Source organism: Danio rerio, chromosome 9 (genome assembly GCF_052040795.2).
Source record: "Danio rerio strain M-AB ecotype USA chromosome 9, GRCz13ab, whole genome shotgun sequence".
In the NCBI taxonomy this organism is placed as follows: Eukaryota; Metazoa; Chordata; class Actinopteri; order Cypriniformes; family Danionidae; genus Danio; species Danio rerio.
Window position 1 is genome coordinate 9806976 of NC_141029.1, and position 25041 is coordinate 9832016.

The following is a 25041-nucleotide window of genomic DNA, read 5'->3' on the forward strand; positions in this document are numbered from 1 at the left end:
CACTGCCTTCATGCCTTCTTCATCTCGGGAGGCTTTTTCAGTTCATTCATAACAATTTGCTTTTGTATAATGTTATTATTATTAGCAGTATTATTTATTATATCCATATTTATATTTGTTTTATTAAAAACAAGCTTAGATTTACCTACCTGTCAGGTTTTAGACCATATGGGGCACAGCATGTGTTTTAGGATATAACGCAGGTTTTTGAGCACACTTCGTTATTATTGTTCATTTATTCCTTTGCTGGAAATTAGAACTGAATTTAGAAATAGTTTTGAAATGAATATTTGCACTTAACAAACAAAGTTAATTATTTATAGGCTAATTGATGTCTGTGCCTACAAGGTTTCCCTATCCACGGAAGTGAAAGTGACAGTTAATAATTTATCTCTCATTCTCGCACTGTAGATGCTCTGTTTAACTGTTTTCTTGCTTGTGAAATGCTCAGTTTTTCCACTTACACTTACTTTACGTCATGTAAATAGCAAATGCACCATGGCACGACGCAACTGACTCTTAAAGGGAATGGGAGATGAGACTCTGATTGGTTTATTCTCAAAACCCACCTATAACTCATTAAGAAAATAAACTCAACCCTTGTAGACCATGCGACACGGCGCAAAGCGGATTTTTCTATCCTTATATTAGCAAAAGTGGATTCTGACATGCCCTGAATGCGTAGAGCCCATAATGTTTATGTTCGGAACATTTGTATTATTTGCTAATCAATAACCACCTCGTGTGGAATCTGAGGCTTCCTGACTCAATGAATGAATTACGTGGTTTTCCATCAAGGTAACCCAGGGTGCCGAAATATAATTGGCTAAAGTGACATTGGGTGGATTAAATAACCAAAACAAAGACAGACGTTATGGTACATAATTCGCATTTCCAAAGCAGAATATCTGACTTCAGCATTGATTTTCAGATAAACAAGAATGTTCACTTAGCATGTTACTTCAATAAATGCACACTTATTATGGTATCTTTATGCTTTAGAGGGATCAAAAACTTACATGCAGCATTTTTAAATTGTCCCAAAAAAAGTAAGAATTGTGTTGTTTCAACTCATTTTAAATAAGTAGTTTAAACAAGTAGTTTTGTTTTTTAATGGTTAATTTTCAGTAAAGTGAAACATTTGGCATCACTTGGAAAAATGTAACTTTGGAAAATTTAATTACACTGTGAAAAGAGATTACAAAGTCAAGAAAGAGAAAAAAAAGTCAGTAAACCTTTTGTAATTTTTATAATTGTGCATATTCATTAACTTAGTCATTTTAAAGCAACATGTTTACTAACTTTCCTAAAGTCAACTTAACTAATTGCTTTTTACAATATTAAACTTTAAACTAAGAACATACGGCGACAACAAATAAAGTAATATAGATATTTATTTACATCATTTTAATTCTGTGCAACACGTAAATCCCCCACTTTACAAGGTAAAAGCTGTAGTATTGTCAATGGGTAGATTTTACCGTTGAAAGGACAGATATCTGTACAAACGTGGAAAAACGGATTAATATCTACCCAGTCTTGCTCTCAATAAATTTACATATTAGTGATATCTCTGATGCAGGCGTCGCATTCTTCATCATCTACGAGGACAGACGTTCCTTTGTCATTGCTTTTCATGGTTTGACTCATTTTGCTATGGTTCCTCAGTCAGACGCTGTTTTCTTGGGGGATGCTCTCGCGAAATGACTGTTTTTCCACTAGTATTGCCTTTCATGTGTAATTTTGACCACAGACATTCGTTTGCCTTTTTAATTCTCAGTGCTGTTTCTGATTTCCTGTTTCATGATGCAAAGCAAATGCATGTTTGTGTCTCAGGCGTTGAAGAGTTCAGCTGAGGAGTTGTAGATGGAATTCACTCGCTGTATGTAACTTGCATACGGTTCAACTTCTTCCACGTCAGCAGGCTTAACACACACAGAAACTTCCATGAGTCAAGCAAACATCCGAATCTTTAAAAACATTATACTACGCAATACATTTGGTGTAGAATAAAACTAGTTCTGTCAAATGACTAATCGCATTCATAACACTTTAGTATAGGGGTAGATCTCCTAAACATTTTAAATTTACCAACTATTTACTCAACGTTAGGTGGTTCCAAACCTTTTTGAGTTCCTTTTTCTCTGATAAACTCTTAAACAGTCTGACATTTTGAAGAAAGCTGAAAACCTGTACCCATTGACTTCCATAGTAGGAAAAACAAGCATATGGAAGTGAATGGTTACAGGTTTTGAGCATTCTTCAAACTGTCAGTTTATGTTTAACAGAAGAAAGAAACTTATAAAGGTTAGTAAATGATAACAGAATGTTGATTTTTAGATAAAGTATCCCTATAATTACCAACTCTCAATATTAACTGTTTACTACATGCCTACTATTAAGATAATGGCTGTTTATTAGTATTTATGTTTTACATGATATTCTACATGATCTTATTTCTCATCCCTTAACCCAACTACAACATTAACAACTATTGATGTGCTGCAAATAAGGAGTGTATTGAGCTAAAAGCAATAGTTAATGGTTTATTAATAGTAAGACTTAAAGTGTGACCAAAGTTTATATTTACATGTTTAAAAGAATTATTATGCACATATAAATACACACATACATACATAAAATACTGAAAAAAATACTGAAACTAAAATAATTCCATATACATCTGTCTTTACAAATGCTTTGTAGGATAGATATTTTACAGTAAAGTTCCATTGGTTAAAGTAACATGAACTAAGAATGAACAATACTTGTAGAACATTTTAGGTACCAGTATTGATGATACTTTGATGTTAACATCATTATTTACAAATGCTTTAATATGTAAATTAATGAATAATGCTTTCAAATTCAAAAATGTGATTGTTAATGTTATTTTATGCACTGTGAGTTAACAAGAATTAACAATGTATGGTTTTATTTGAATTGATTACGTTATCAAATATTAATACATACTGTAACCAATGTATTGTTCTTTGTTTGAAAAATTCGTAAACTTTAACTAATGGAGCCTTGTTGTTAACTGATACCAATTTGTAATAAACAGAAGATGTCAGAATAATTAGCCCCCTCTGTTTATTTTTTTCCCCCAATTTCTGTTTAACAGAGTTATTTCTTCAACACATTTGTAAACATAAAAGTTTTAATAACTAATTTCTAATAACTGATTTATTTTATCTTTATTATGATGATAATAAATATTTTTTTTAATTCTAGATATTTTTCAAGACACTTCTATACAGCTTAAAGTGACATTTAAAGACTTAACTAGGTTAATTAGGTTAACTAAGCAGGTTAGGGTAATTAGGCAAGTTATTGTATAATGATGGCTTGTTCTGTAGACTATCGTAAAAAATATCTTAAAGGGGCTAATAATTTCGACCTTAATGTTTTTTAATGCTTTTATTCTAGCCAAAATAAAACGAATAAGAATTTCTCTAGAAGAAAAAAAAATGTTATCAGATATAATTGAATGTCCTTGCTCTTTTAAACATAATTTATTATTTTTATTTTAATATTTTAAAAGATTAAAAAAAAAATTAATGGGGGCTAATAATTCTAACTTCAACTGCATATAACAAAGAACCACAAAACCAGTCATAAGGGTCATTTTTTGGAAACTGATGTCATTTAAACATTATATAAAGGCTGAATGAATAAGCTTTCCATTCACGTATGGTTTGTTAAGACTATGTTTTGCTGAGATACAGCAACTGGAAATCAGCAAGTTTAAAAAGGTGAACATATTAAGAAAATCACCTTTAATGTTGTCTAAATTAAGTACTTAGAAAAGCATGTTATTAATCAAAGATTAGATTTTAAAGTATTTGCAGTAGGTCAATGACAAAATGTCTTCTTGAACATTGAACTTTACTCAATATTATAATGATTTCTGGCATTAAAAAAAAAAAAAAAAAAAAATATATATATATATATATATATATATATATATATATATATATATATATATATATATATATATATATATATATATATATATATATGTAGCTTTGAGCCAGAAAATGTATTGTTGTCAGTACAACATACAGTACTGTGGTCCAGAGCCAGAGTCACACACACAAACAAATATATACAGTTGAAGTCAGAATTATTAGCCCCCATGAATTATTAGCCCCCCTGTTTATTTTTTTCTCCAACTTCTGGTTAACGGAGAGAAGATTTTCTCAGTACATTTCTAAACATATTAACTCATTTCTAATAACTGATTTATTTTATCTTTGCCATGATGACAGTAAATAATATTTGACTAGATATTTTTCAAGACACTTCTATACAGCTTAAAGTAACATTTAAAGGCTTAACTAGGCTAATTGGGTTAACTAGGCAGGTTAGGGTAATTAGGCAAGTTATTGTATAGTGATAGTTTGTTCTGTAGACTATCGGAGAAAAATAGCTTAAAAGGGAAAATAATATTGACCTTGAAATAGCTTTTAAAAAAATAAAAAACTGCTTTTATTCTAGACGAAATAAAACAAATAAGACTTTCTCTGAAAAATATATATATATTTTCAGACATACTGTAAAAAATGTCCTTGCACTGCTAAACATGATTTGGGAAATATTTAAGAAAGAAAAAAAAATCAAAGGGAGGCTAACAATTCTGACTTCAACTGTATATAAGATGCAAAAAAGTGCCATCTGAGTTTTTCTTCTAAAATTAGCCATTTTTTAGGAATGCATATTTTTTTTGGCAAAAGACAGATTATTTGCATTGCCTTTAAAGTGAAATAGTTGACTATAAACATAGGAGGCTAGGAAAAATGCTCATTTTAGAAGAAAGTGGCACTTGAAAGTGTTCAAGTGGCACTTAGATGTTTTTGCATCTGAACACTTCACATATAAATAAACATTTTCGCAAATACATGCATGAATGTGTCTTTACATATATAAGTCTAGTAAATATAAACAGCACACACAAAAATACAGTAAATTATAATTATGCAAACTTTTGTTTTAGATGCAGTAAATCATGATTAATCATTTGACAGCAATGATAAATGCTAAACTAATAAACGCTCAATAAGGTATACTGTAACTGGCTTCTTACCTGGGCTGGTTTGTCGTCAGCTGGTGGTGAGATTTTGGATTTGCAGCAAAGCATCTTCAACGTGCTAAAAGGACAGATTGATAAGTCATTACTAAATTAATTAGTCATCAAAGCGCACAACACAATCAAATTCAACAGAAGTGAATTTACGCAGTAAAAATTCCAACCTTAGGCTGTTAAACTTTCTGAGCAGCACGTAAACCATGGCCAGAGACACAAGAATAAAACAGACTAAACCCAATGGTATGGCAATGAGTTTGATATTTAAAGATGTTTTATCATAACCTGAAAGGGAAAAAAAGTAGAAGTTTAGTTTGCAATATGATTAACAATACATGCAAAAAAATGTCTACAAAAATTGATTCTAGAGATTTAATAAAAAAGACACTATTAGTCAACAGTAGGTTAATTACAAAAAAATCATTTTAAAAGGAGTTTCTCAATACATGTTTGAAAATTCTTAAAATACATTTGGAGATTTGACTGTATAGAAATGCACCTTCCTTTCTTGGGTCTGCACCAAATCAAATTAACAAACTAATACACAGCATATTACATGTAAACTGTCAAAATATGAGCGAACCGTTGTTCCATGATCAATCAGTATCACTTTTACATATTTATGTAGGCTAAAATGAAAAAAATATATACAAATCTGATCATTATTCTGGCGGAGGAGTGAAAAATGTTGTTAAATATAAAAGTATATATTTAACATGGTTGAAAGATATTTGAAAAAAAAAAAAAAAAAAAAAACTCTTGGAAATGAAATTGCTAATAGCTAAAGAAAACCACCAAAACAGAACCTCCTGACCCCAATATGTAAAGATTCTTATGTCCCTCACCTGATGCTGAAGAATATAGAGTGGCGTTTAACTGTACAGGGCTGGACATAGATGGGTTTGTGGCCACACAGACGAGCTCACTGATGTTGACATTTTCTTTCAGATACACTCGATTCTCAATAGTAAAAGACGCACCATTCTCCCCGTCATTATTGGGCAAAACACTGGAAGCAGGTTCCCAGTGAAGAGTGGGTGCTTTATTTTTATATCTGGCCGTACAGACAGCAGTTTTTTTGTCTGGGTCCAGTTGGGCGGAAAGATGGAAAACTAAAAACAAAGAACTTATTAGTTGTAACTTATTAGTCATTAGTAATAAGTCATTACTTATTAGTATAAATCCACTGGTTCTACTATTTTGTGTGTAAGTGTGAAAAAGTATGTCACACTTGCTGTAAACTCTAAAAATGCTGGGTTACTTAAACCAAAGTTGTGTCAAATATGGATAAACCCAACGATTTCAGGTCAATTTGAATGACACTTTTTAACCCAACGGTCTGTTTATATTAGACCCAAAGTTAGGTTAAAACAACCCAACATTTTTAGAGTGTACAGTTGAAAGATATCTCTGATCAGCCTCTGAGGTTCAGAAATATTTAAACCATTTTTACTCACCACTGACAGAAATGTTTAAACTATAGCTTCCTCCTTTATATGATAAATCACAGGTGTAAACTCCTTCATCTTGCATTGAAATTTTGGAAATTGATAAAGAAACTCCATCTGTAGAATTGTGCATACTCTTTCCATCTTTACAGGTGTCGTCCAGTGTGGGGGACAATCCAATATAACATTTCTTGCTTTGTGTGCTGATGTTCCACACAACAAAAACTAAATCATCCCATTTAAAATTAGTGACATTGCCGCACCATAAAGTGACATCGCTGCCCTCCAAAAACATCTGCTCTTTGAAATCTGAAATAAAAAAATACAAATTTTTTATATATATATATATATATATATATATATATATATATATATATATATATATATATATATATATATATATATATATATATATATATATATATATATATATATATATATTAGATCATAAATACATAATAAAAATACATTTGTATACATTTATCTATTACAACTTATGTTTATTTATACACTAAATTATCTTTCTCTCTGCCACACTAGACTGGCATTATCCTGTGATGTGTCACTTCCTTCTTTAACACTAAAATAGTTTCAACACACACAACAGAACGCTATTCTAACAATAGAAATAACACAGCTGACACTTCTCATCAAAACACATTGTTTACTTTGATGTCTTGTGATTGAACTTGTTCAACAAGTAAAAACTCATCTAATACTCAAGAAAATATGTACATATAAACAATTGCACTTTAAAATTGCTTGTATTTTTTTAATAATAAAGCAGGACTATATTTCATCACAAAACAGAATAATCTGGTTTATTTTTTTAAATTTATTATTTATTTTTTTACTTTGACAAAACTGCACTTTACAGTATCTAAGCCCATCTAAGATAGTGATTGTGTAAAATTCTGTAAAGAGTTTGAGTGATTATAAAAGTTTCTGTTTTTATTTATGACATTGAGTCAAACATAACCACAATGTAAAAAGCAATTAGTTTGCTTCATTTAAAAACATGGATAAACCCATTGCTTTTAAAGCAATTAGTTGACTTTCCATTAAAATAAATTGAGTAACTAGTTGCCTTAAAATTAATAAGTAAATGAATTAGGTGCATAATCATAAAAATTAAGTCAAATAAACTAAATGGACTTAGTTAAGTCGACTTGTTGCTTTTAAAACAACTGGTTTACTCACTTTTTAAAAAAGTAACTAACCACTTTAAAGTGCAAACAAATATATGTTCTCAAAAACTTACTCTAAACACCTAAAAGGTTGTGCTGTTATTTAGTATCTTATTTTCTATGGCTTATTTATTTATTTATTTATTTATTTATTTATTTATTTATTTATTTATTTATTTATTTAGAAAGAAAGAAAGAAAGAAAGAAAGAAAGAAAGAAAGAAAGAAAGAAAGAAAGAAAGAAACATATTCTCTGACCTGTCAGTTTTTCCATCAAAGAAGCTTTATTCTGTGTTTCATTTTGTTGATTTCCTAAGGATGTTAGTGACACAGTATGTTAGTAACAGGTAATGGGAGTATTCAGCACTTAGAAACACAATCATTCACTTAAGTGAGAATTTCTGTTAGAGTCTGTTACACAAATATAAGTGTGAGATATTGAAGTTTTAGTACATTCTCAGGTGAAAATATTAGTTGGTAAGAGACGTGCAGTTTTCTTCAGAGATAAGGGAAACATATTTTGTAATAACTGTATGGCATAAGAGGAATGCGCCATATATTTCAGAAGAACCCACACATGCTGTTTTTGTGTTTAAAAGTAGCTGAAACGACAATTCTTAGGATTTTTGGGAGGACAGCTTAATTATTTTATGTTCAGTCCACTTAAATGTATTAAAACTAACAAATTAGCTTAATTCCCTCAAGCTGTCTCAACACAAATCAATTGTGTGGAACCCAGCATTTATTTTTTTACAGTAAATGAGTGGTCTAAACACCTGGCCTACTGTAATCCAACAACTGTTTTGCCACCCGTATATGATATAAAATGTCATTTGGTTCCATTGTATCTGCTGTGCGATCATGTTCCACATTTACAGTGTCTCTTCAGATGCATCTGTCAGCCTCAAAAACCTCAGCGGCTCATCTCCCCCCGAGAATCCCCCTTGAGAGGAAGAGCGCTTCGTCATGGCATGACCTCTCGAAATAGCAACAAACAACTCCATCACAAGCACGTGAGGCAACTCATTCTTCATTCTGCTGTATATCCATTACAAAGACTTGATCATAAATGTCTTTGACTTGTAATTAGAGGAAAGTAAAAGTAGATGTTCCATAACTTTTAATAACACTTGTTTGTTAAAATTAAAGTTACACAAAGAATGTTTTAGTCAAATGTTCTTAAAATAATAAATGTTTTTCATACAATAAAGAACATTTTAATGGTCTAAAATACACCTTTTTTACTCTAAAGGACTTAGCTCAATGAAAAGATTCAAAATATTTGAAAAGTTATTAAAACAAAAACAAAACATTGACTCAATTTAAAATTATAAGGCAGCTTAAAGCACAGATTTACATTTATTTTCGAGTTAACTCAGATAGTTTGAGTTGACTGTTTAAGTTGCAACTGCCTTATAATTTTGAGTAGAGTCGATAAACTTAATAAAATTTAGTTAAAATATTAAAATAATATGGTAGTACTCATTAAGCTTTAAAAAGTGTCCTCAAAATCGTATTTGGACACACTGAAACACTCGATTTGCACAAAGATGCAATAGATTTTAAGTTTCCCATTTTGAGAATTAATCTCTACAGAAACTTCGTTCTTAAAGGAGACATTTTTGGTTCTGAAAGTGAACCTTTTAATAATAAAATAACCTTCTTCTACACTGTACAACTGTAAATACAAGTCTTTTTCATTTAACTAATTTTAATCAGGTTTCAACCAAATATTTTTAGTTACACAAAGTTGAACTTTTTGTCCGCTTGACTGAGGTGAGTTTAATTCAACCAAAATCTTTTTGGCGGCAATTTATTTATTTATTTTTTTTACAGATAAAGGTTATGTGGATGTTACTATTTCTTCGTGAAACCACAAATGCCACAAAACCTTTTATTTGAAAGGTTTTTGCTTTTAAGTCAACTTGCGCACGACTAAAAAAAAAGGCCGAACAGGATCTGGAGACTATCGTATTCACATGTATTTAAACTCACCCTTTGCGTGACTTCTTGCCATAAAGATGCTTAGGAGCACGATGACCGTCAATGTCCTGTTGTTTGCCATCCTCCCTTCACTCTCTTTTAAATGATTACTTTTTCTCTATCCTTTTAGGTTCTGTGCACTTTCAAATACCAAAAAATTACTATCAAAGTAGCATTTTAGAAGCCCTCAAATGTCACGTATTCTTTCTCTGACCAACCAATTTACTCTGACGTTACCGAAGACCAGTTTTCACATGTTTTTCTTCTATCAGTCTTTACTCATTCTCTCTTTCCCTTGTCTGAGTTCTCCTCCTTTTGTTTCCCTCAGCAGAGTGACGCTGTTGAACACTCCTCCATTTTTTTTTTCTTATCATTTCATACTCTTCTCCCACATGAAAATGCTGACTTCCTGCCTTCGTACCCACTGCAGTCATGTGAGAGTGTTTTCTTTTAGTGCAAGAAGATTGCAGCTAGCAGCGTCTGCTGTGTTCAATGTGACATTTATTGGGTAATCTTGTTGTCTTGTTGATCGAGATGAACAATGCGTGACCTTTTGCTGTAATCCTCAAATTTTGAAAACAATTGAAAGATGAATAGGTCATTCTGAATATTTTTATCTGTTCTGTACATTAATATAACATGTTAGAAAAAAAAATACATTTACAGGGGATTGAAAGAAAGTCACTACTGAAAAATTAGAGACTTTTACATCATCAGGAGGTTTAGTTCACGATAACGACAGTCGGATGAGCAATTCACACTGAATATGTTTCTGTGGTTAAAAATGTGGAATGCAAGAAACTACAGAAGGCATGAAATGCTGCAAAAGATATACATGAAACTTTGTAGGCAACTGTCAAACAACAGTTGAAGGTACAGTATGTGGATTTTACAAATCCAGTTTGACCTTTCAATGCGTTAAAAAAGAATATAGGTCAGAGATGATGTTTGTTTTTATGCATCGACTTATTACAAATGTAATAAAGCTTATTCACTATTTTACCCCATAAATTGGAATGTGCCTTATTTTATTTTCTTAACACAAAATATTGAATATTATAAATTTTTTTTAAATTATTTAAAAAGGGTTTTTCTGTGAAATGGTTTACATACGAAAAAAAAAAAAAAACTTGCTGACATAAATAGGACAAGACTGACTTTGACGACATTAAAGAAAGACTCACAAGGATCAGAGTTCAGTCTCATGAAATAATTATGTATACTTCTTTATAGTTTAAAACACTCTCAGAAATAAAGGTATTTGAACTGTCACTGGGGTGGTATTTTTTCAAAAGGTACACATTTGTTCTTAAAGGGTCCTTATTGTTACATCAAAAGTATTTATTAGTACCTAAAATCTTTACGAGGAACGCTTTTGTGCTTTTAATATGCACCCGTGAGGTATTAACATGGACTTTTTAGGTATAAATTTGTACCTTTTGAAAAGGTACCACCCCAGTGACAGCTTGCGTACCTTTAAATATGAGAGTGTGCAATACAGTCGAATGATTATTTTTATAATTACATGCCGGTCAAAATAAGTCTGAGAGATATTTATATTATTACTCTGCATGATTAAATTAATGTGCACAATATTCCTGAGTTAATAACTGCGGATATTGAAATAAAAATAAACATTACATTCTACTGTCCTGATGCTTGACTCTGCTTATGATATGCTTTGGCCTATTATTACTTCTTTAACTATATTTATGATTATTTTCCAATTTAAAATAAATGGAGGACAATTTTTGGTGGAGAATGCTCTCAGTGGCAACCATTCATTTAAAATAAATAAGCTGTTTTAACTTGTCTCTGGACTGGATGCAAAGTGTTCTAAACACATACAAATTAGCAATAAATGTATACAATACAAAAATCAAGAATCAAAAAGGGTTCCACTTTTTAGGTTCCATTTTAGTAAATAGCTCTCTCTCTCTCAGGATGCACAGGAGTTTTTAACAAAATTTTGAACAAAAACTTTGCCAGGGGATGAATTATTTTGGGTTTATATACAGTTGAAGTCAGAGTTATTAGCCCCCTGTTTATTTTTTCCCCAATTTCTGTTTAACGAAGAGAAGATTTTTTTAAACTAAACATAATAGTTTTAATAACTCATTTGTAATAACTGATTTATTTTATCTTTGCCATGATGACAGTAAATAATAATTTACTAGATATGTTTCAAGACACTTCTATACAGCTTAAAGTGACATTTAAAGGCTGAACTAGGTTAATTAGGTTAACTAGACAGGTTAGGGTAATTAGGCAAGTTATTGTATGACGATGGTTTGTTCTGTAGACTATCGAAAAAATTGCTTAAAGGGTCTAATAATTTTGACCTTAAAATGTTTTTTTTTTAATTAGGAACTGCTTTTATTCTAGCCAAAATAAAACAAATAACACTTTCTCCAGAAGAAAAATTATTATCAGACATACTATGAAAATTTTGTTGCTCTGTTAAACATCATTTGGGAAATATATATAAATATATATATATATATATATATATATATATATATATATATATATATATATATATATATATATATATATATATATATATATATATATATATAAATTAAAAGGGGGCTAATAATTCTAACTTTAACTGTATATTAGTATATTGCCAGTAAAAAAGATTCCCAAATGGTCATTTTAAATTATGCCAATGAAGAACCATTTTTGGTTCCATTTTAGCAACTTATCTCTATTTTCTTTTGTGTAATTTAAAGGTTCAAAGGTCCCCATGGAACCATCAATACAATGAAGTATCTTATTCATATTTCTATTTCTTATTCATATTTACAATGAACTATTCATTGTAAACAGTGTTTCTAGAAAATGGGCAGATATGAATAATGAATAATAATGATATAATAGTTACAAAATTCTTATTTAGTTTAGTCATAGTGTTTCAACACGAGAACTCAGGCTTGTTTGTTTTACGTAGATGTTCATTCATTTTGTCGTGATGATTAAGCGATGAGTTTAACGGTTCTTTCATGACTGTTAGGTTTACTGCGACTCACACTAGGGAGGGCTGAAAAGCAACAATCACACGTCAACAATGGGGGAAAGCTGCCTTTAGATAATCATATATGTTCTGGGGAGAAAAAAAGGTAATTTTAATAAAGAGAACAAGCAACAAGTGGCATTGATACAATATGAAAAAAAAATTTCCGTCTATTTTAGGTATTCTTTCACCCAGCTATGCATGTATCTCCTTATTCTTGGTTCTTGTGTGAGCAATGGTTCCCCAGCAGTTTTCAGTCCTTTTTTATGTGTTTAAACAACAGGATGACAGTAAATGAAGTGGGAGAGAGAGAAGGGAATGGGATTGGGCAAGGTCCACATGCCAGGATTCGATTTCTTGTCACCAAGACTGGTGTTGTGCTATATATCAGCACATTAACAAACCACTGGGTTATCAGCACTGACAGTTTTTACTCTTTTAAGTATAACTTCAAATAAAATTTTAAATTATTTAAGGACATTTTTATAACTGTCTACAATGGCACAAATGTATGTTGAAATTAATATTTGAAGTATGAGACATTGGACTATTTGCCATGGCCCACAGGGAAATATCCTATTTTGTAAGACACCATTATTACAGAAACCTAGACATTAAATTAGCAAAACCATTAAAAGTTAATAACAACTATGTGCCATTGTGTCAAACACATGATTTGCTCAATACAAAGGAATGTTAACCGCTTTTGCAATGCAATGAACGGCAATAGGGTCCGAAACTATAATGGATAAAATATATATATAGTAACTTTTATTTTACCAGGAAAAGCACGCAGACATTAAAAATCACTTTTACAAGAGCATTCTTGCCAACATTAGGCAGTATGCAGTTCATATGGGTTTAACGAAAAAAAAAAAAAAAAGTCCATCAAAACACACATACAGTTGAAGTCAGAATTATTAGCCCCCCTGAATTATTAGCTGCCCTGTTTATTTTTTTCTCCAACTACTGTTTAATGGAGAGAAGATTTTTTTCAACACATTTCTAAACAAAATATTTTTAATAACTAATTTATATTGACTAATTTATTTTATCTTTGCCATGATGACAGTACATAATATTTGACTAGATTTTTTAAGACACTTCTATACAGCTTAAAGTGTTATTTAAGGGCTTAAATAGGTAAATTAGGTTAACTAGGCAGGTTAGGGTAATTAGGCAAGTTATTCTATAGCGATGATTTGTTCTGTATACAGTTGAAAACTAAAATAGCTTAAAGAGGCTAATAATTTTGTCCTTAAAATGGTGTTTAAAAAATTAAAAACTGCTTTTATTCTACTCGAAATAAAACTCTGTGTGGAGTTTGCATGTTCTCCCTGCATTCGCGTGGGTTTCCTCCGGGTGCTCAGGTTCAAAGACATGCAGTACATGTGAAATGGATAGGCTAAATTGTCCGTAGTGTATGAGTGTAAATGTGTGTGTGTGTAGATGTTTGCCAGAGATGGGTTGCGGCTGAAAGGGCATCCGCTTCGTAATAACGTGCTGGATAAGTTGGCGGTTCATTCCTCTGTGGCGACCACAGATTAATAAAGGGACTAAGCCGAAAAGAAAATTAATGAATGAATAATAATAATGATAATAATTCACACATTCAAAAATAAATTATAAATAATATTAATAAAATTAATAATAATAATAATAATAATAATTATAATATACATTTTTTAAAAAGATAGTTCACCCAAAACTGAAAATGATGTTATCATGTACTATAATACACATTACACAGTGCTGCAACATGTGATAAAAGCGATCTTTTTCATGTTAAAAAAAAAAGTTTTGGTTCTGACTAGCCACGACAGTGAAGGGTCGTGAAATTTTAAAAAGGAAATTTTAGAAACAGTTTCTATTTCAGCAACTTTGTGGCAAAACAACAGCGTGATCTACTATGACAATAATCTCCTCAGGTACTGATTATGTCCTTTATTCAGTGTTAAATGCTACTAATGTGAGCTTGAACACCAATTTAAATTGCATTTAGTACCATACTGAAAGCACAAGCAGAAAGTTCACCTCAGATCCTGAAAATAAAATAACTATAGCAAACAGTTTGAAACTGAAAGTTAGAACTGTGACTCAGTGAAACCCAACAACATCAGTCACTCAGTCTATAACGTTAAATAGGTTAAATGTGTATTAATTTGATTATAACGCTTACCATTTCATTAGGTTTTGATGGTTGGCTGACATTGAAATGAATAGCTAGTATTTAAATGTTTCTGATGACCCATGTTTGGTGCGGACACACTAATTGCTTGACGATGGAATCTTGTCATGTCGTGTGTAGTTACACTTTCCTTCTTCTGATGAACAAAAGAGAAGATATTTAGAAATAAGCAAGAAACCTGTAACCATTGACTTCCATAGTATTTGTTTTTCCTACTTCTCTTAATTCTTCAAAATGTCTTCTTTTGAATTCAACAGAATTAAATAAACTCATAAAAGTTTGGAACCATTCGGGTAAATGCCATTTAAATGTTGATTTTTGGACGAGCTAATGAAGATTAAATTAATTAAGTGGCTTTTGTATTTTTTCTTGCATCGCAAAGCATAATTTGGCAGATTCTGAAGATTTCGGTTGCTGGACAGGCCTTGTTTGTTGTATTGAGGTTCTAAAAAAACAGCACTGTCAGTGAATTTTTTGTGCAGATGTTGTGCAAAATTCAAAGATACACAGGATGTGGTTAGCCATGCCCCCCTCCAATCACATATAGATATTAGCCGTTGTCAGATCATATGTGTGTGCTGGTGTGGTGAGATGAAGCGATACGGATTAAAATGCACACGCTCTCTGCAATCTGCACTGCAGTCACAATTGACCTTTTTCTGCTGACATATAACAAAAGCTTCATTTTCAACACCTCCCCCCTCACACAAACACCCAAAGTGTTTGTGGTGCTACTGTGTTCACTTCTGTTCTAACTTTACGTCATTTATATAAAAATAGCTTAAATCAAACAATATGAGAAACATTGCATGTGTGCAAGCACAAATTGTTTCATGCGCTAAGAAAATCCACTTATTATTATTAGCAGGGTTATTATTAGTTTGGAAAGAACAGTCATCGTGCTGACAATGTTTGAGGATGAGCTGGCAGCAGGTGGCAGAGGAAGTTCAACAGGGAATTATTATAAAAGGAAAATATAATCTGAGACTAATAATAAATGTACTGTACTGTGGTTTTCCTATTCTATCAGCATGCAAAGCTGTGGTCTTCTGGGGTCCTCAGTGTCTTGGTGCTGTGGTTTTAAGCTTAAGCTTGGTTTATTTTGATGACCACACATGATATGATGGCATATTGTGCGAGTAAACAGATGAATATTAATATTGTAAATGTAGGTCATCAAAAGGCTAGTTCATCTCAAAATGAAAATCTGATATTAAAGTGCCCATGATCTGGAAGTTGCAACCTTAATTTTTTTTTATTATAGACAGGAGGAACTATGACGTCAATCTGAATGCAAAAACGTGGAAGCAAGTTAGCATTTTAGCAGTTCTGGTTCCTCAGTCCCAAAATCAATGTTTTTTTTTTTATGGGATTTCGATTAAATCGCTTAAAAACAATGTTCGTGCAACACAAACTCAACTTTGACATTTTATTCTATGACATAAAAAACATGAGTTAAATCACACTCTTGATTCTTTAAATTGGCTAAACTTCTTTAAAAGGACGATTGCTATCAAGTTGCTAAATGCGCTTACAAGCGGTGTCGGACACATTATACGTCATTGAGCTGAACTGGTCTGGAACGCAGCTCGCTCACATTGGGAATTTTGTTTTGTCTGTTATTTTATAATATTATAATATTTTCATAAATGGTACTTTATAGTTTGTAGTATTTTTTTTTAATTGGGAATTCATATTGTGTGTAGATAATGCCTTCTTGTAGATACCGTCAGGATTAATTTAATTTGTTGATCATTTATTTTAATTTAACGATAATATGAAGATACTACCATGCAGTAAAGCCTGTCTCTTTCCTGCTTTCAGTAATGCAAATGTGTAAATAAATTTGTAATGATACATAAATATTAACTGTCATTGTAATGTGATCAATTGATTTTTCATCATTTATTTTTTCTTTAACTGAACATAACTGCAAAATTTACACTTCCTCCTTAAATGTATAGCATATGTGACTGTTTGCTGCATTTTGTTGTACGTTTTTGACAAAAAATAATATTGAATGTTGTTCTGTGTCCATTATGTAACAGGCATTTGATGGACTTGTCCCTTATGCCTCATTTCTGTCGTCTGTTACTAAGGTAAGCGGGCTGTGTGCACACGAGAGATACACTAACTTAAATATGTATTATGATAATATTATGTAGGCACATTAAATAAAACATACAGTATGTGTTTTAAAACTTTTACAACAACCGTGAAGCAAAACAAATGTATTTCCCATATAAAAACCATATCCATCAGGCACGGAATATTTGGCATATTTGCACTTCTTTATAATATATAGTGTGGATTATAATATAACAAACCGAGAAAGTAAATCTTTGTCATGGACCATATTTCTAAAAATAAGCCTGAAAGGTTGTCTGTAGGAGAGTGATGCTGACGTCACAGGCAAGCCCCCTGAAGGCACTGTAGTCTGTTAGCCTGTAAAAAAAATGCAGAGATCCACACAATTCATTCATATTGTCTCAACACAAATTGATTAAGTTAACTTAACACTTTTAACAAATGTAAGTGGAAATCTCAAGAATTCAAGAAAAACAAATTTTGAGTGTAATGTTAGCTTTTCGGTTCTTGTGTTTGTATTTAAGAGCTAAAAGGTGCTATTTAAAAGTGTTAAAGTGTTATTTTCGTGTGAGGATTATCCAGTTGGACAAAACATGTAAGTGTAATGAACAGTGTTGGAACACAGAGCTTATTATTTACAATCTCTCAAAAGCTTATGAGAAAATCCTATAAGAATTTTATCGAGGGAACCAGTTTAACTTTGGCAACCAATTGGCCTACAAGGTGACGTCATAGTTCCTCCACTCTATTGTGATGCAGTTCCTAGAGAAATTGACTATTGTTTTTCCTAAAGTAAGTTGAATGGAGGTAGTCAGGTAGGCGTTTTATTTAGAAAGATCGGGAAAGGGGTTTGGGGAGAGTTATTAACCCCTAACAGACTCCTCCTTCTCAGCATTTCTGTTTGTTGTCAAAACAATTCCAAAGAAAATCTGACAATTTAACTGGAAAAGATGATAAAACAGCAAGTGTATTTTCATATTTCAAATAAGATTAGAAGAGCAAACCATTTTTTTCTGAACATTTTAACTGCCTCACCAAGAACATTTTTTTTAATTGCATTTCTTTACCCCTATGTCGCTAGTTAACAGACTCAATGCTGGAATTAATACATACAGTGCTCAGCATATACTGTATAAGTACACCCCTCACAAATCTATTTTTTATTCATATTTTTGTTAGGAAAGTATATAATATTATTTTTGCACATATATATTAGGTTAGTCAGAACTGAAGCCAAATCTGGAGCTTATCTAACAAAATAGCACATGATAATGGCCCAAAAACTAGAACTCTCAAATTTATAATATAGAAAAATACAAATTTAAAAAAGAGGAAAAATCAAGAGAAGCAATATATATAAATATATAAATTAAAATATATTCAAAATAAAACATTTTTTTTTGTAAACCAACAATTCTGTGTAGTGAAAACTACATTATTTAACAGTCATTCTTTAAAAGACTTTAACAGTCATTATTTAAAACAGTCAAAATATGGTCAACCATTTAGTAGAGCAGGCAGGTAAAGGGTTAATGACATGCACAGATGAATTGTTCACCGCAAAACTAGCAATGCGAGCAAAAAAAAAAAATGTTTTGTTTTAAATTCTTTAAAGAGATATTTCCAACCAAAATGAAAATGACCTCATCATTTACAGTCTTCCTTTTGTGGTTTTATAAGTTTCTTTCTTGTGTTGAACACAAAAGAAGATATTTTTGGATGAACGCTGGTTGACCTATTGACTTATATATACTATATACTAATTATGGAAGATAATGGGCGGTAGTAACCAGCATTTTTCAAAGTATTTTTCGTTTGTGTTTGACAGAAGAAGCTCAAATAGCTTTTTTCAACCAGTTAAGGGTGAGTAAATAAAGACAGAATTACATTTTTGTGTGAACTATCTCTTTAAATTGACTCACCCTCAGGCCATCGGGGATTTTTTTTTCTTCAAGGGAAATTAAAAGAAGATTTTGAACCGGAAACTGTGGTCCCTTGTGATTGGTAAAATGCAAGTCACTTATCCCTTGGAGAGTCAAAAAGCAGGCCAAGCATTAATATAAACACATCTAGGCTAAACATTAACATGAACTAATAATAACTGATCTTGGAAAAAAAAAAAAACATGAACAATATTTACAGCATTAGCTTTAGCTGTCAATCCTGAGTGTGTTCAGCCTGATCACATTGTTTATGCAGTATGTTGGTGTTAGAATAACAGTTTAATAAAATATATTTTGTATGATGACTGATGATGCTTAAACTTACAGAATAAAGGAACTAAAATACTGAAATTTCTTACTGTATTACTATAATGTGCTGTAAACTGTAATGCATAGTTATTTACAGTTGGGGAAAATAAGTATTGAACACATCATGATTTTTCTGTGAATAATATTTCTAAAGGAGCTGTTGACATGAAATTGAACCAGATTTTGATAAAAACCCAAACAATACACACGCAAATATAACAAAACAAAACAAATCTGAAAAGATTGTTATGTGTAATGATGAAATGACGCAAGAAATATATCCTGAACTACTGAAACGTATTCAATACTTTATATTAAAGGCTTTTTTTTGTGGTGGCAGCTTTAACACGACTCTCAAATGAATACTTATTTTGCCCACTGTATATCATGAATATACTTGTATGACTTGCAATCTTTTGATCAATACCCTATATAGATTTTTAGATCTTTTAACTCAACCTCTATACACTGCAAAAGATGACTCAACTAAAATTGTTTGGCAACTTGCTACACAGCTTTTTCTGAGCACTGCTGCTAGTAGCCATACAAATGAAGTTTTTTTACAGTACAAATATTTACAGTGAGAATGTAATAACAGTCCCGCACTGCACATGAAAATACTTTAATTACTCTGATCTCTGCTGTGTTTTGATGTTGAAAATTCAACACTGCATTTTAACAATGTGACTTTAAGTGCAGGCCCCTATAGCCAGCCTGCTGAAAGGGGGGGTCTTTTTTTCGGCTTAGTCGCTTTATTAATCACGAGTCGCCACAGTGGAATGAAACGCCAATTTATCCAGTGTATGATTTTTACGCGGCGAATGCCCTTCCAGCTGCAACCCATCACTGGGAAACACCTATACACACTCATTTACATACATACACTATGGACAATTTTAGCTTACCCAATTCACCTGTACTGCATGTTTTTGGAATTATAGGGAAAACTGGAGCACCTGGAAGAAACCCACGTGAACGCTGGGAAAACATGCAAACTCCACACAGAAATAGCCCCTTTTTGCAGTATTAGACTCATTTTTAATTTATTTATTTGATTTAAATACTATATTTTAGTGACATTTTAAGCACTATATACACTATATACTATATACTATATACTATACTTTTGATGTACCAAAAATATTTTCTAAAGATTTAAAATAAAGAAATTTGAAATAATTCTTATTTTTAAGATACATATTTATTAAATCATATTACATTATTAGAAAAAAATAGGAATCTGTTAAAGTTTTCAATTAAAAACTGTAGCCAAGTTGAACTAAAAGAAAAAGCGACAACACAATAATGTAGAGCTTCTAGCCTCTCTTGTAAAAAGGTACACTAGAAAATTCATGGATATCAACATTAGCCAAATTAGGGTTAAACTCATTTTAATATGTGTTGCTTTTGGTGCTTCACCTTTTTATTATAAATTTGAGCTAAATAATGTGATAAGGTAAATAAAACAGTCACGGTGACAATGCCAAATAAATACAATATAATTAAAATATTAATGGTACAATTTTAGTATTCATACAAGTTCATTTGTATGTCTCTAAAATAATCATTAGTACTTTTATTTTTTAACACTATTTAAATGAACAGTTGAAGTCAGAATTATTAGCCCCTTTAAATTATTAACCCCCCTCTTTATTTTTTTCCCCAATTTCTGTTTAACGGTGAGAAGATTTTTTCAATACATTTTTAAACATAATAGTTTTAATAACTCATTTATATTAACTGATTTATTTAATCTTTGCCATGATGACAGTAATAATATTTTACTAGATGTTTTTCAAGACACTTCTATGCTGCTTAAAGTGACGTTTAAAGGCTTAACTAGGTTAATTAGTTTAACTAGGCAGGTTAGGGTAATTAGGCAAGTTATTGTATAACAATGGTTTGTTCTGTAGACTATTGGGAAAAAAATTAGCTTTAAGGGGCTAATAATTTTGTCCTTAAAATGGCTTTAAAAATTAATAACTGCTTTTATTCCAGTCAAATTAAAACAAATAAGACTTTTTCCAGAAGAAGAAAAAAAATATCAGACATACTGTGCACATAATTTGGGAAATATTTAAAAATGAAAAAATCAAAGGGGGGCTAATAATTCTGACTTCAACTGTACATCAATACTGAAATGTTGAAAATAATATGTTACGACCTAAAAATAAGTATGCAAACAATAAGTCACCTTGGAATTATAAGGTTCTATCTGCGTTCTGGATGATTTTGAGATAATGAGCTTTAACGTTTTTGCATACCATAGCAAACAGTATGTTTGTAACATTTGTTTTTCCAAATTAAAAGTCTTAAAATGTAAACGACTTATATATATATATCAGGATGCTCTTTATCCATTACAGTTCCGCATTCAACACGGTTATCCCCCATAAACTCACCCACAAGCTGTCTGAACTCGGACTACACTCCAAACTCTGTGACTGGCTCTTAGATTTCCTCACTGGCAGACCACAATCTGTCAGGATTGGAAATAAAAGCTCAAGCACCATCCTCACCAACATCGGCACCCCACATGGATGTGTTTTAAGCCCCATCCTCTACACTTTATTCACACATGACTGTGTCACATCTCACAAGAACAACACCATCATTAAGTTTGCGGATGACACTGCAGTGATAGGATGTATCACTGAGGGAGATGAAGCAGAACAGGAAGGAGGTGGCCAGTCTAGTGACATGGTGAGATGACAACAACCTCACCCTCAATCCAGACAAGACCAAGGAGATGATAGTGGGCATGAGGAAAGAAAGGAGGAAGAAAGGAGAACTCATCGGCCACTATTTATCCCCGAACTTGAAGTGGAAAGAGTGAGCAGTTTTAAATACCTAGGGGTCAACATCAGTGAGGACCTCACCTGGACACTGAACACCACCCAGCTGGTCAAGAAAGCACAACAGCGGTTGTACTTCCTAAGGAAGCTAAGGAAACTCGGTCTGTCATCTAAGATCCTCAGCAACTTTTACAGCTGTGTGGTTGAGAGCATCCTGACCAACTGCCTTACTGTATGGTATGGCAACACTACTGTAAAGGACCGCAAACGTCTGCAGAGAGTGGTGAGGACTGCAGAGAAGATCATCAGGTCCCCACTGCCTTCTCTGCAGACTATCAACCATCACAGAGTCCACAAGAGAACTGCCTCCATCCTGAAAGACCCCACTCACCCACAACACAGATTATTCACACTCCTACCCTCAGGGCGGAGGTATAGGAGTGTGAGATGCAGGACTGCCAGACTCAAGAACTCTTTCTTCCCATCAGCTATCAGACTTCTAAACAGATAACCAATGCACAAAACAGTCTCTTTTTCTGCTCAGTACAACATTACATTCTCCATCCCAGTTTGCACTATGTTTTGCACATAAGCCTATTGCACTGGGCACTTTTTGCATAATAAGCACAATTTAAGAACCACTGTACATTGTTTACATCTGTTTCATTACTTAAATCAGTTTTATATATTGTTTACTTTCATAAATATTTATATACTTACATTTTATAATCATACTTCAGTCACTTCTGTGTATATATGTGTATGTTGTGTATGATGTGTATGTTGTGTGTATGACTTCACTGTGGACTGCAAAGTAAGAATCTCATTGTACAGGGAAACGTGTTTCCTTACTGTGCACATGACAATAAACAGTTGAATTGAATTGAGATAGAACCTTATAATTATGTATTGTTATTCGGAATAGTACTTGTGGTTCCCCCGAAAACATTCATGATCCAGACCTTATTTTATTTTAAGTATTATACTTAAAATACAGTCTGGATCATGAATGTTTTCTTATGAACATTCAAAGGTAACGACCTGTAGTCGCTACCCTGCCAATTTAGATTAAAGGCAACATTATTGTTTTTATATAAGTTACAGCATTTAGGGGAACCACAAGTACTATTCCGAATAACAATACAAACTTCCCTTTCGGATGTAAACAAACGTCAGCTCAGATGTAAGCTAATGCATAAACTGTCATTATGTCGCAGTAATCCACTGGCATGAATGCATTCAAGACTGTTTGCTGAGGCTGTGGATTGAAGGTAATAATAATGTATAGTATAATGTATAATGTTCTGATTGCTCCACTGAGCTGGCCATTTTGTTTCATAAGACCTTATTGAATTGTCAGGAAACACTTCATATATATGTTTTTTTTTTTCTCAGAGAGATGCCAATCATTAAAAAAAATGTTGCAATTAATAATTTCAGGGATCGCAGTTTCAGCTAAAAATGTTCTTTGATGATCTGTTAAAGTAAAAAAAGGAAATGGAATAGAACATAAAAATTCTCTCATGATCTTTGGTTCCCCATCGGGAGGGGAACTTCAATGCTATGTGGAAAACAACCACTATAGGTATTTCGTCAGAATTCAATTACCTGAAAGAGTAAGCCAATGAAATGCCAAAGAGTTAGCCACGTCAGCATGCACAGCTGGTGTCAATTACAATTCATTTTGCATAAAGACACAGCTTGTGCCATGCCAAGACATCCTTTTCGCTTTCAGAGCCTTTCACTAAGCTTCTCAGAGAGTCTTTGAGGGTTTTCTCCAAGTGAATCTTCACAGGTAAATAGAGAATAAGAAAGCAGGCTGCTTCTCCCGGTCCAGAGTGTGCGTTACGCGTCGGCAGATGGTTTCTCACTGGTGTTTTTTGGGTTTGGTCCTCCAGAGCGGTAAGTCTTTTTTTCTAAAAGAGCAACACGGTTGTGGAGCACGTCTTATTCAAGACAACACTCCGACTGTGCATTTCTGGATGCTCCAGCCTGTTGTGCGGGGCTAGCGGGCAGTGCATGCCATCACTGCGGTGGCATGTCTGCTGAGCAGTTAAGATCACGACTTGTAATTCAAGCTCCATACTTCCAGACCACCATCAAATCTATGGTTTGTAGGGATGTAACGGTATCAGAATTTCACGGTACGGTAATACCTCGGTATGAATGTCACGGTACGGTATTTATTGAATCATTTACAGGAAAAACAAAACTTTTGAAAATACTCCAAAAAAGTGCCAAAAGTGTCAATGACATACAAATTAGCCATCTATCTGTAAGCTTTGAAACACTAACTTCAATTTTAATAACAAAAAATTATTAAACCATGTAAAAAAAATAAAGTTTCAATTTAGTAGTGTTGAAAACTCATCACATTCAACATTTAATCACTCACTCACTCACTTAGATAGAGATGGGTTTAAAGGAAAATTATCATATAAATATAATCTGGTAAAAGCTGGTATCTCTGGGTATTTACAATGTCCCCTGCAACAGAAAAAAACCCTCTCATTTGGGACTGAGGTTTCTGGGACAGAGATATGACTTGGCCCATGTTGACAGCAGTGGGTAACGTTGTGCATTGTCTTTCCCCCACTTAAGAGGACAAACCATGAGTGAGTTAAAGGTCTCTTTGCGGTACAAGTCAATGTCTGCATCAATCTGAACAGTGTGCTGTGTTTCTGCAGTCCCCATGACTGCTATTAGTCGTATTCCCTAACTTGCAGGCACGTGCACACATAGGGCTCAACATGTGCAGTGCACATGCCCTTTTTAGTCTTGGATAGAAAATGCCCTTCCAAAACGATCAAAAGTGCCCCCGCGACGCGACACAACCTCCGTCCAGCCCTTCAGTAGGTGCGCGACAACACCGCTCTTGAGTATGCGCGCTCAACCCCCCCTCGGCGCTTTACAATACGCGCGTGACAACACAGCTGATCAGAACTCGCGCGACAACACCGCTATTCAGTACGCGTGCGGCAACAACACCCGCTTTAGGT

The 25041-nt window shown here is 32.7% G+C and overlaps 2 protein-coding genes across 3 annotated transcripts in view; both read right to left on the reverse strand.

The window, feature by feature from the left end:
* LOC147842272 (uncharacterized) overlaps nt 1-25041 on the reverse strand; it is a 543494-nt gene that overhangs the window by 58271 nt on the left and 460182 nt on the right. The gene's annotated exons all lie outside the window — the stretch shown is intronic.
* Nucleotides 1377-10811, reverse strand: si:ch211-214p13.9. Of its 2 annotated transcripts, XM_087267502.1 has the most exons (7): nt 9716-10811; nt 7979-8032; nt 6544-6843; nt 5932-6198; nt 5254-5371; nt 5087-5150; nt 1377-1925 (listed from the first exon to the last, which is right to left on the reverse strand). In XM_087267502.1, exons 1-7 carry the CDS (start codon nt 9783-9785, stop codon nt 1833-1835), a joined length of 966 nt encoding a protein of 321 aa, XP_087123628.1. In that variant the 5' UTR covers nt 9786-10811; the 3' UTR covers nt 1377-1832. The 2 variants fall into 2 exon arrangements, with proteins under 2 accessions (XP_087123628.1, XP_087123629.1); XM_087267503.1 differs by lacking the exon at nt 7979-8032.

Excerpts from the sequence above, each read along its gene's own strand:
- si:ch211-214p13.9 (XM_087267502.1), bottom strand. The coding sequence starts at position 9,785 with ATGGCAAACAACAGGACATTGACGGTCATCGTGCTCCTAAGCATCTTT. Across the intron at positions 8,033-9,715 it reads GGCAAGAAGTCACGCAAAGG|GAAATCAACAAAATGAAACA; the intron begins GTGAGTTTAAAT and ends TAACATCCTTAG. Across the intron at positions 1,926-5,086 it reads CTGACGACAAACCAGCCCAG|CCTGCTGACGTGGAAGAAGT; the intron begins GTAAGAAGCCAG and ends GTGTGTGTTAAG.